Source organism: Mandrillus leucophaeus, unplaced genomic scaffold, assembly GCF_000951045.1.
Source record: "Mandrillus leucophaeus isolate KB7577 unplaced genomic scaffold, Mleu.le_1.0 Scaffold384, whole genome shotgun sequence".
NCBI lineage: Eukaryota > Metazoa > Chordata > Mammalia > Primates > Cercopithecidae > Mandrillus > Mandrillus leucophaeus.
Genome location: NW_012104076.1, coordinates 1,118,873 through 1,130,645, shown reverse-complemented (window position 1 = coordinate 1,130,645; position 11,773 = coordinate 1,118,873). Strand labels below are relative to the sequence as shown.

At 37.9% G+C, this 11,773-nt stretch overlaps 1 protein-coding gene across 1 annotated transcript in view; it reads left to right on the top strand.

Annotated features, from left to right (window-relative positions):
- TTC39B (tetratricopeptide repeat domain 39B) overlaps nucleotides 1–11,773 on the top strand; it is a 163,475-nt gene that overhangs the window by 148,682 nt on the left and 3,020 nt on the right. Inside the window, exons 16-19 of the mRNA XM_011990864.1 lie at nucleotides 1,715–1,800; nucleotides 2,384–2,492; nucleotides 6,640–6,757; nucleotides 9,341–9,457. Coding sequence (XP_011846254.1) covers nucleotides 1,715–1,800; nucleotides 2,384–2,492; nucleotides 6,640–6,757; nucleotides 9,341–9,457 — 430 coding nt within the window. The remainder of the gene's footprint in view (nucleotides 1–1,714; nucleotides 1,801–2,383; nucleotides 2,493–6,639; nucleotides 6,758–9,340; nucleotides 9,458–11,773) is intronic.

The following is an 11,773-nucleotide window of genomic DNA, read 5'->3' as shown; positions in this document are numbered from 1 at the left end:
ATACATACATATTTTCATATTGAACCAAGTCTTAAAAATTTAGTGTGTCTTTTACACTTAGAGGACATCTTAGTTTGGGCTAGCCGTATTTCCAGTGCTCAAGAGCCATAACTGGCTGCTGGCTGTTGTATTCTAGCTCCAGCTCACATTCTTAAACTTTATGCCATTTAGGCAAGGCTTCTGTGAAAAACACAATTTCAACTTAAATTTTCTTAATGAAGTCTTCTTAAAAAAATACTGAATATATCAAGTTACTATGACTCTTCTGGTGCTTTAGTTTTTATATAGATAGTCAGCACAGGAAAGCTGTTCATTGTAAGCTGATGTCTGTGGTCCTCCACTGTGGGGTTTCCTGAGTTTTTTGTTTTTTGTTTTTTTTTTAATTCAAAGTTTATTTCATTATTCCTCTTTGACAGTTATTTAGATTTTTCCAGTTTTTGTAATTATACACTACAATGAATATCCTTTTTGTATGTGTGCATATAATTATCTGTGAAGGATTTTTTTAAAATGGAATTCCTGGTTCAAGGGAATATATACATTTAATATTTGGTAGATAGTGTTAAATTTCCCTCAAAAAAAGCTCTACCAATTTAAATAAGTACTGACAGTATTTTGCCATTTTAATTTGCATTTCCTCGTGGATGTGGTGGAGCATGTTTTCATGTGTTTCTTCGTTTTTATTTTTTCTTTTGTGAATTGTTGTTCATATTCTTCCCTAATTTTTCATTGGGTTGTTGATTGTTTTATTAATGACTTATGGGAGCCCTTTATACATCCTATGAGAAAGAACAGTGCAGCCTTGCCCTGACGGGTGAGACAGGAGTTAGCCGGCGCCTAGCACCTAGGTCCAGGTGTTTCCTACCTAACACAAACTCAGAGAACTTCAGCATCACACAGGGACATTCTGTGACTGTGATGGAGCAAGATAAAAATATGACCACTCCGTAATCATGTCTGAGCACAAATAAAAACAAGAACACTGTGTAAATCACACAAATAACCAAACATCTCCCTCTCCCAGCTCACATGAGAGCCTTCTGCTGCTTAACCAGTTAGAGCCTTAGCTCCATGCCTGATTCATTTTTATTAGGTGATTTGCACTGGGAAGGTTTTTCTGTCTCACAGAATTCTACTGAAAATTTTCTAGACTGTCGTCATTCTTTGCCTTAGTACTTAGATACCAGTGTGTATGTAATTGTATCCTGCTTTGACTGTTAAGAACCATAGGGAAGATTAACTCACTGCACTTCTTTCTCCAGGTCTATGGATGTAGAATGTGTAGGAAATTGGCTTGAAATGTTAGTACTGGGATTTTTATTTTTATTTTTTTTTGTACCTAGGAATTTTACCAAAAGCCTGTTTTTCATAAAGTCTCAGATATGAGCTTGCCTCCTTCCGATAAAAAGATTTCATCCATAAAAGGAATTTTTAAAAGATAATCATCAATTTAAAAAATACTCTGTTATTGAATTGACCTCTTACTCTATTAGCAACAAGAAATTGTTACATGTAAAACTGAATGAAGGTAGAGTGTCATGATCTTAGTTTTGGGTGCCATAAGGTAAAGATACATTTGCCGCCCTTCTACTTGAATATGTTGTTCTCATTTCCACTACTTCCTGCTAAGAGGCTTTTCAAGCAGTATTTTTATCATATCTTAAAATTTATTTCCAAGAAGATACTAATTACCCTGCTTACTTCATACCCTTAGAAATATTAACTGCACTATCAGGAACATTAGAAAAATATTTTCAAGCAAAAGCACATTTGCTTTTGATCCAAAAAAATTCTCATCTGGTAGCCCATTAAATATAATATGTAATGAGAAATCATTAGTTTACATTTTAGGAGCTGTCATTCAGCCATATGGCTTTTAAATGAATACGTTTTCTGCATATTGGATTACATTACTGGACCATGTTTCCAATGGTATAAAAGATCCTAAGCCCAGTAAAATATTCCAATGTTTTTATCCAGTGATATTCTTGGAAACATTTTATGTAAACAACTGACAGACACTTAAAAATATTTTTCTTTACTTAAAAGTAACAACAAAAGTTTACATTAAACAGAATTATTCACGGTATTGGTTTAAAATATTTATTTCTGTATCTGTATTCTCTTACCTTCCAAAAGAATTAAATGCTTGTAGATATTTAATAAATATTTGTTATATGAATGAGTAAATTAAATTTTCGGTAAAAACATATATACTGAATTACTTCACAGTATAAAAGGCAAAAACAAAGGAAAATTATCTGTAAATATTGTCTTGAGGTTCCTAGAAACCAAGGCAAAACACATGAACATTGTTTGGGGATCATAAAGGACATTGAATAACCTCATATAACTGCAAATGGTTTTCATTTTTCCTCATTAGGAAATGATGTATGTCTGGAATGGTTTTTCAATAGTGAGCAAAAGAAAAGACCTTTCTGAAAATCTGTTGGTAACTGTTGAAAAAGCTGAGGCAGCTTTACAAAGTCAAAGTAAGTATACACAGTAAGCACCGAGGAGCCTTTGTCTCTGCTCAGACAGACTCCTGTCCTGTGTTTTCCCTGTGCACATCTGCCTACATTAATTTGTATACATCACAAGGACAAAGAGCTTGAGTTGCAGGGGTCTGGGTGAGGAATGACACACACTGCAACTGCATGAACCTTGGAAACATCTTGCTAAGGGAAAAAGGCCAGCTGTAGAAGACCACACATTATATGATTCCCTTTACACGATAGTCAGAATAGACAAATCTATAAAGACAGGCCGCAGATGAGTGGTTGCCTAGGGATGGAGGATGGAAGGATGGAGGATGGAAGGGGTTATGATAGCTTTTTGGGGAGGGAGTTGATGACAGTGTTCTACAGTCGACTGTGGTGATGGCTGTACAACTCTTGTAAATATGCTAAAAACCGTTGAGTGGTATACTCTTAATAGGTGAATTGTATGGTATGTGAACTATATCTTAAAACTGTGACAAAAAAGATGAAGGGAGGAAGCCCAGCATTGGAATTTTAGAGCAGCACAAGGAAACATGCACTTCTCTCTGGGTTGAGTTTGCTGCGACTCTTTCTATTCCTCCTCATTGCTGTCTAACCGTTAGTGTGTTTCTGCAGACACAGGGAATAGTTTTCAAGGTGAAATGTTATCACAATTTATTCTACCTATTACATTTGGTTGTGCTAGAGGCCACACTTCAGTTTACTGGAAGCAGCTGATGTGGTAAAAGGAGAATCAGAATCAGGCAGTCTGGGCTTATAGTCCAGCTCTGCAGCCATCGGACTTTGGGTAACACCTCTGTTTTCTTGTGAAGTGGGAGGAGTGTTGGACCAGATGCTATCCAAAGTTGTTTCCTTGCCCTGACATTTTTTGATTCTGTATTTTTAAGAGGGGTAAACAATGCCATAAGTGATAGCCTGTGTTATATTTCTTTTCAATGCCAAGTCACTTAGGTATTATCCCAAGAGAAATGGTCTTTTGTAATATTCTAACCACATAAGTAAAATGAGAACTTCTGTGATGATAAACATGATAAAGGGCATAGAAATTCAGGAATGGTGGGGAAAAATTTTAACAGTTACCTCATTTTTCTTAACTGGAAAAAGATGGGCACTCCAGGAGCCCAGCTCCTGTCTATTTGAGCAAGCTCTTCACCGCCCCCAACCCCCCATTTGTTGGGGGCAAAATTCGAGGAGAAATATATTTTATCAGACTATGCCAGTAAAATGCAGTGGAAATGTAGAAAACCGAGTCACTCCCCTCCACCCATTCCTTTTTCTCTTAATGACATGCTGAGATGATAGGCTTTAGAGATATTTAAGCAGGGCAGGAGGGAGCTGAGACAGACAGACAGACATGCCATACTTACCCACAGTTTTGGCTTTGTGTGTCTCTCTCTGGGTGAAATAATTAGTTCGTTTTCTGAAGATCACCTTTGCCAGATATTGCATGTGAAACTTATGACCTCTTCTAGGAGTCGTTTTATGCAAGAAGATTATCTTCTGCTCTCCTTGCCACCTTGAACTGTAAGGACAGTTTAGTAATTAAGCTCCTATCCTTCAGAGCAGGAAAGAAAAAGTCCATAATTGGAAAATGGAGAGAAGTTGGAAAATGGAGAGAAGTTGTAAACCCGAGGTTACATCATCTTCCACCCCATCCCCCACCCCCATTATTAGAAACTGGCTGTGTATTGGCTTCTCCTAGCTTTGCAAGTGTGTGTGAAGTAAAAGATGGTAGAGGATACAACTGATCTTCTACTCTGCAATGCTCTGGCCGTAGTTATTAAATGCTGGCTGCTGATCCAAAAGATAGAACTTTGAAGACAGAACAGAATTTGGTGACGTCCCTGGAGTCGGCATTTGGTATTAATTCCAATAGTATTTCATTTGAAATCTTAACTACATTCAGCATGTAACCAGAAGTTCCACTTTGACTAATTTGCTTAATGAAATTATATAGCAAACATTATGAGAGTTATGTAAAAGGGAAAGTGATACTGACTTTATGATTTTTTACTTTCTAAATCTTTTTTCAGATTTTTCTCTTGGGGGCATTTCAGCTAGCTTCTAAAAATTTCAGCATAGATACTTTTTGTAGTTTGGGGTTCAAACTTCCCTATTTCTCAGCCTATCTACCATAAAAGTTCAGCAGATCTTTTGTGATAAAATTGTGCTCTAGTAGCTTTATCATGTAATTTTCTTTGAATGTTAAATGGAAACATATTACATGTGTGTTATGTGTTGAAATGTTCATCTATGAACACATTCATGAGGTTGAAAATCATGACAAAGCATTTATACTTCAAGGGAAAATAATCATCTGCTAGATAATGGTTTGTAGTTGGAGGAAATAATGATTTTGCCATCTGAGATTTTTGGAGGAATACGGTATTTTTGAACCCACCTGCCATATGCCTAACTCAAGTTCATCATAGAAGTTACATGCGGCTTTTTAACTTCCCATGATGTTATGTCTGTTCCTCAACAAAATCATCATTCACAGAGCACCAGAATGTTGTCATAACACAAACTGTCGATACAATGCTACAGGAAACTCAGTAGAATGCACAAAAATGGTACTACAAGCTAGCATCCAATATGGACCCTTTGGTTTTGGTTCTAGGTCCTAAAAGATATTACTTCTTGAATGTCTATTTTAACATCCATGATTAAAAGCAATGGATAGAATTTTAGTTTGGTAGAAAAATGATTCTAATTAATAATAGAAAAGGTAATGTGTTATGGATACCTGTATTTTCTGGGTGAATGACCTATCAGAGCTTGAAAGTTAGAGGTGAATATTCAGTTTTCAGCACCTAGAAGTAACCCCCTCTGGTTGGTTAAGTAGCATCATTAATCTCCATAGACAAGTGGTTTACCATCTAAACTGCCAGCATGTGTTAATGATGATTTCTGAGGTTGGTGCTGAAAGCAGGAGGATTTCAATAGGAGCGACTCCCAAGGCCTCGTGTGTTCCCTTTACTGCCGTCCTCTCTACTGTCACAGCCTGAAATGTGTAAATTGTCAGTCTGTCTTGGAATAATGTTGTACTTGCCTGTAACTTGCAAGAAAATTTCAAAAGTGTAAATGTGGAATGGCTACCTTTGTCAGATAGATGTCACACATAATATGGTTCCTTCTGTTTAACAGACATTTGCCTTAGGCTGTAGAATGCAGAGAGCATTTTCAAAAGGGAAAAAGTGGTGAAAAAATCCTTGACATTTTCCTCAAGCAGTTAGAAGTTTGTGGAGATTTTAGGTGTCTTTCATGTACTTCAGAACCATTTTGTTTAATCTTATGGCATAATTTCCCCCAAAAAGAACACAACCTGGGAGAATTGATAAGTAGTAAACATAATGATCTGGAGAGGGTATTTTACTTCCTGAATTTTTAGTGGGGATAAGGCCATCTGCTTCTCCATATGGAAGTGTTATCCACTGCTGTATTGAAGCCAACACAGAAGCCAAACAACAGGAGGAGGCAGCCTTCTTGTTCCTCATGGCTTTACCTTTGATAGGATTAATAAAACTCTTACTTTATTTAGAGTTCAGATTTCTGGTTGTGGTATCTAAGGTCACAAAGCTCAGAGTGTGACCACCTGAAGAATATTTTAAAGTGGATAGAGTGAACTCCTTAATAAAGTGGTATTCTTTTATAGTAAATTCAGCATTGTAGGAATGTATGTATGTATCAGATGGGGTCTTGCTCTTTCACCCAGACTGCAGTGCAGTGATGCCATCATAGCTCACTGCAGCCTCGAACTGCTGGGCTCAAGTGATCTTCCTGCCTCAGTCTCTGAGTAGCTGGGACTACAGGCACATGCCATCATGCCCAGTAATTAAAAAAACTTTTTTTGTACAGATGGGGTCTCACTGTATTGCCCAGGCTGATCCTGAACTCCTGGGCTCAAGTGAGCCTCCCACCTTGACCTCCCAAAGCATTGGGACTACAGATGGGAACCACTGTGCGCAGCTCTTTTCATTTAAAATAATTTCATTGTATTTTATTTAGTGAGGCATAACAAATGCTAAAAAATATTTTCCTTATTTTTAAATGATCCTTCTGAAACTTTATTCTTTCTCTTAAGATCTTAAAAAGTATTTTTATTTGTGTGTTTCGTTTGTATGTTTTTTGTTTTAAGATTTTAACAGCTTCTCTGTGGATGACGAGTGCTTAGTGAAATTACTTAAAGGATGTTGCCTCAAGAACTTACAGCGGCCCTTGCAAGCTGAACTATGTTACAATCATGTTGTGGAAAGGTAAGACCAAACAATAAAACCAACCCAAGTGCAAATTGTGGTTTCTGGGGAATTGCTGTGAGAAAGTGATACAAAATGCTTTTATCTCTTACTGCTAAACTCTTACTTGGTGTTACCAGAAAGAAAATCCAGTAGTGTTTTGTTGTTGCTTTTGTTCCTCGTGAACAAAATTATGGTCTAGGTGGAACATGGCTTTATGTATTTCTACTTGGTGTTTAAAGATGACTCACAAAAACTGTATTTATAGCTCAACTAACAGGTGTCTAGCCAAGCTCTGGCAGCATCATACTGAACCTCTGCTACTCATTAATTTTTTTATTTTTTACATACTTCTTTAGTTTTTTTTTTTCCTTTTCTTTTCCTTTTTTTTTCTTTTTTTTTAAAAAAGAGATGGGGGACTTTCCTTGCTGCCCAGACTGGAGTACAAGTAGTACAATCATGGCTCACTGCAGCCTGGAACTCCTGGGCTTAAGAGATACTCCCAGCTTAGCCTCTCGAGTAGCTGGGACTGCAAGTGTGTGCTACTATGCCTGGCTTCCGATACTAATTTAATTCATGCATTTGTTTGCCCATTCATTTATTCCACGGATATTTGAGCACCCACTGTGTGCCAGAGACTGTGCTGGATTCTAGGGATTCAGAGCTGAGTAAACAGACTTGCCATCACTGTGATAATAATGTGGCAGGAAAGAGAGGCATGTGATGAGCACTCTGTCTCTCTTTTGGCAAGGGGCAGTTCTTCTGTATATAATTGAGTTTTGTTCTGGTTTTATTCCACCCCAGTAGCATTGATGATGATGTCCTGCTCCATTACTAACCATAGAGTTGAATCAAGGTTCTGATCCCTGGCCCTTTTCTCTGTATCACAAAGGCAGTATCTACAGGGGCCAGACACGTAACCTGACTTTATCAGGCCAGCCGAGTGGCAGCAGGAATAGGATTGGTAGGCTCTGTAGGTTAGGGTGTTTTCTCTGAAGGGTGTAGCCACACTCCTCAGCTCTATTTGATTATTGCTCTGCACAGTGTGGGCCCAATAGCAATAATCCCTACCATTTTTCATGAAAAGCCTGAAATCTGGATTTTATGTAAAATCACCTGATTTTAAAATATTGCCTCAAATTTTTTGAAAATATTCTGCAAGCCAGAACAACCTCAGCCATAGACTGCTGGTGGACATCCTGTGCTCTGTGTCACGTGCCTTTCCGTCCATGGCCACCTGATCCCCTTCTTCCTGACAGTATTGATGGGAATATAGGAGGACTGGTGCCCCTATAAGAATAAAGACAAAATACTTCCCAAATGTACCGTCTTTAGTAATATTCTGTAATTAGTAAACATGTTAAAGAAGTATCCATGGAATTCTATTTTATTAGTGTTTCTATAAGGATTAAAAGGATGATCAAAAGGATGACCTATTGTGCTGTTTTTTTGTCTGTGAATCTCATAGTGAATTGTTTGCTTATGTGCTTTATAATTTTGGATTGTGAACTCACCTTCATTGGAGTTTTATCTTGAGATTACTATGATGCTATATTGAGGAAGAGTTGCTCTACAGTGATTTTGCATTTTATTTCTCTCAGGTACCCTAAAGGTTTTTTCTGCCCAGGGCCTCTTTCATGTTAATTTCATTGCTTACTTCTTGGATCATTTAGACAATATAAATTTGAATTGCACATTCAATGTGGGCATGCCTATTGGTTATTAATTTCCTAAAGAATTGTTTTTTCTTCTCATCGAAAGTGCTGGCCAAGGAGACAACTGTCTTTGTCTTTCTCGTTTGCCAGTGAGTGGGTTTGTTCTAACCTGCCTTTCTCTTAAGGAGTAGTCCTGTAAGGATCCTAGCTTTAAACAGAGGTCTCAGTTTCAGCACCCTGCTTTCTGAGGGCCTAAGGCCTCATCTCCTGCATGGACATTAGGATACAAAGCCCTTGACTCAGATGGAGGCACACCACAGGGCTTATTCAGCATCATTCCACATATGTAGAGTCTCACTTTTTCCATTCTAGCTGTTTTCGACACTTGAGGGTTTTTTCTTATGTTCTGGTGAGCTAAGCTATGCATTTGAAATGGTGTTAGTCATATTTTTTTTTCAGTGCTTCTAGATGTTTTATGAACAGAGAGTTCTCATAATGGTGTTGAAAACAGAAGTGTTGACCATTTCTTTATTGGCCTTTTAAAGCATTATAAGGCTTTAAAATACAAAGGGAGTTGAACCTTAGTTTAAAAATAATACAACTTTCTTATTTCTAAATGGAGTCATTTTCTGAACACATGCATATTCAGAAAGATGATCTTGCCATATCTAGAGTTAATCTTTAAAGATCTGTATGCACTGATTTACCTAAGAGACAGCAATCAACCATCAGTGCTGGGTTTACATTAAGGAATAAAAGATTAATATATGAAAAGAACATTATTTATTGCCATAGTTTAATGAATTCTATAACTATACAATGGCGGCTTTTCTATGATAATAGACTTAGTGCTGCACATATTTTCTGAGGAATGGGAATAATATATATTTAGAAAAATATGTATTTCTTGTTCTGTTAAGATTTACTTGCTTTTCTTCTGCTCTTTCAGTGAAAAGCTACTGAAGTATGACCACTACCTAGTGCCGTTCACTTTGTTTGAATTGGCATCTTTGTATAAAAGCCAGGGGGAAATCGACAAGGCCATAAAGTTCCTGGAAACTGCAAGGTAAGTGTTGAAGGCAGCTTTTCCTTGATCGTTGTGGAGTCAGAGATATCAATATTGCTATAACAACAGCAGTAACATTATATACTTAAAATTTAATAATGTCAAATTAGTAATAATGCTACTTTTGCTAACATTTATGCTTATGGCTTTTGCTGTAATTGTGCTGTTTCCAACCCCCTTACTGCCTCACCCTGTGACTATTTACAGATATGATTATGGGCATCTATTTGAAAGATTTCTAACTTCTTTTATTCTGTATCAGGGGTTGGCCAGCTTTTTGTGTAAATGGCTGGAGAGTAAATATTTTTAGATTTATAGCATAAAGTCTCCATTGCAACTACTCCATTATATCAAAAGAAGTCATAGAAGGTAATATGTAAATAAATGGGTGTGTTTCGATTTGGCCCTTGGGTCCTTGTTTGCCAGCCTTCAGTGTATTCAGCCATACCTGTTATTTCCTTGAAGAGCCATTGATCTTGTGAAGCTTGCACATCTTACCCAGACTCTCTCTTTTTTCTGTTTATCATGGCAGTTTCAAAGTATTTTTATCATTCTGGTAGGCAATAGCTTTTAGACCTGTGGTCATGGATCACATAGGTAAGGCAAAAACCCTGTGGCCTGTTTGCCTTGAACACTTCCTGCAGTAGAGAAAGAATGCCAGACTAGCTCTAGGTCATAAACAGTGATTTGTCCATTTATTCAAATTCAGCAATTACTCACTGAGCACCTATTATGTGTCAGACACTAGTAAAGGCTTTAGAGAGACAACTATAAACCAAGCAGGCATTGTTTCTGCTCTGTTAGCTAGAGGGAGATATTAAATAGACAAGAAAAATATCAGGGCCCAGTGCGGTGGCTCACGCCTTTAATCCCAGCACTTTGAGAGGCCGAGGTGGGCAGATCACGAGGTCAGGAGATCGAGACCATCCTGGCTAACATGGTGAAACCCTGTCTCTACTAAAAATACAAAAAATTAGCCAGGCGTAGTGTCAGGTGCCTGTTGTCCCAGCTACTCAGGAGGCAGAGGCAGGAGAATGGCGTGAACCCGGGAGGCGGAGCTTGCAGTGAGTCAAGGTCACGCCACTGCACTCCAGCCTGGGCGACACAGCGAGACTCCACCTCAAAAAGAAAAAGAAATCAGTGGTATATGTTTGCTGAGATTTGTAATATGATACATGGTGCTTGGGTGTTACTTCAGGATAGATTGATTCTGAAATATTTCCTTGAGGAAATGATATTGTAGCTGAGAGTTGCATAATTAAAGTCAGTCTTGATATCAGTCATTAGAAGTCAACCAGGTAGGTAGGGAGCACTCCTGACAGAAGTCACAGTTAATGAACATCACGTTGAGGAGGTTGAGCCACTGGGTCAGTGATGATGCTTTTTGCTGTGCTGGGGAATACTTAGAAGAGTATATTTGGGGAGAGAACAAAACATGCTTCTGTTCAGACCATGATTCTTTAAGATGGCTATTAGGTACTCATATTAGGTAGATGGCAAGTTGGCATTCATACTTAGCATGGAGTTCAGTGGTAAGGTCAGGGCTGAATGTAGAGATTTCAGTCAACAGCACAGAGATAGCGGTATTTAAAGTGATAGCACATGATGAAGTCATTTTGTGAATGTTATATAGCTAGAGAAAGAGGTCTAGCACAATGTCTGGGATATGCCATCTTCTTAGACATTAAACGATAAGATTAAGAAGATTAAGAGAGTTAGGAAGACATCTAGGAAAACCAACCAAATAGTGTTTCAAAAAGAGCATGGTCAGTTATGAGGGCAGCAACTAAGAGCTCAAACAAGGTAAGACCAGAGAAGTGGCTGCTGAATTTGGCAGCATGAGGATCGTTGGTGACTTTGACGAGTGAGGTGACAAACAAAATGGAGTCAGCTACTTTAGGCAACTCTGTTATGATGTTTGCTGTGAATAGAACATCGTAATGGGGCAAAAGCTTTAGGGGCATAGTAGAGCCAAGAAGGGCTTCCTTAAAATATGTAAATATAGGTGATATGAGAGCAAGTTGCTTTTAAAGTTAATTTGTTGGGCGTATGACCAATATTTCAGGTGTTAGATATAGATATCTTCAAATCCAGCTATTGGAAAATTATGGATTATAAATCCTGCTCTTCCAAATATTCATTATTTGAATATACAATGTACAGTAAGGCAGCTTCATAATGATAAAAATAAAAGACTAGTAACTCACTGCTATTTTATTTTATTTTATTTTTGAGATGGAGTCTCGCTCTGTCGCCCAGGCTGGAGTGCAGTGGCCGGATCTCAGCTCACTGCAAGCTCCGCCTCCCAGGTTCACG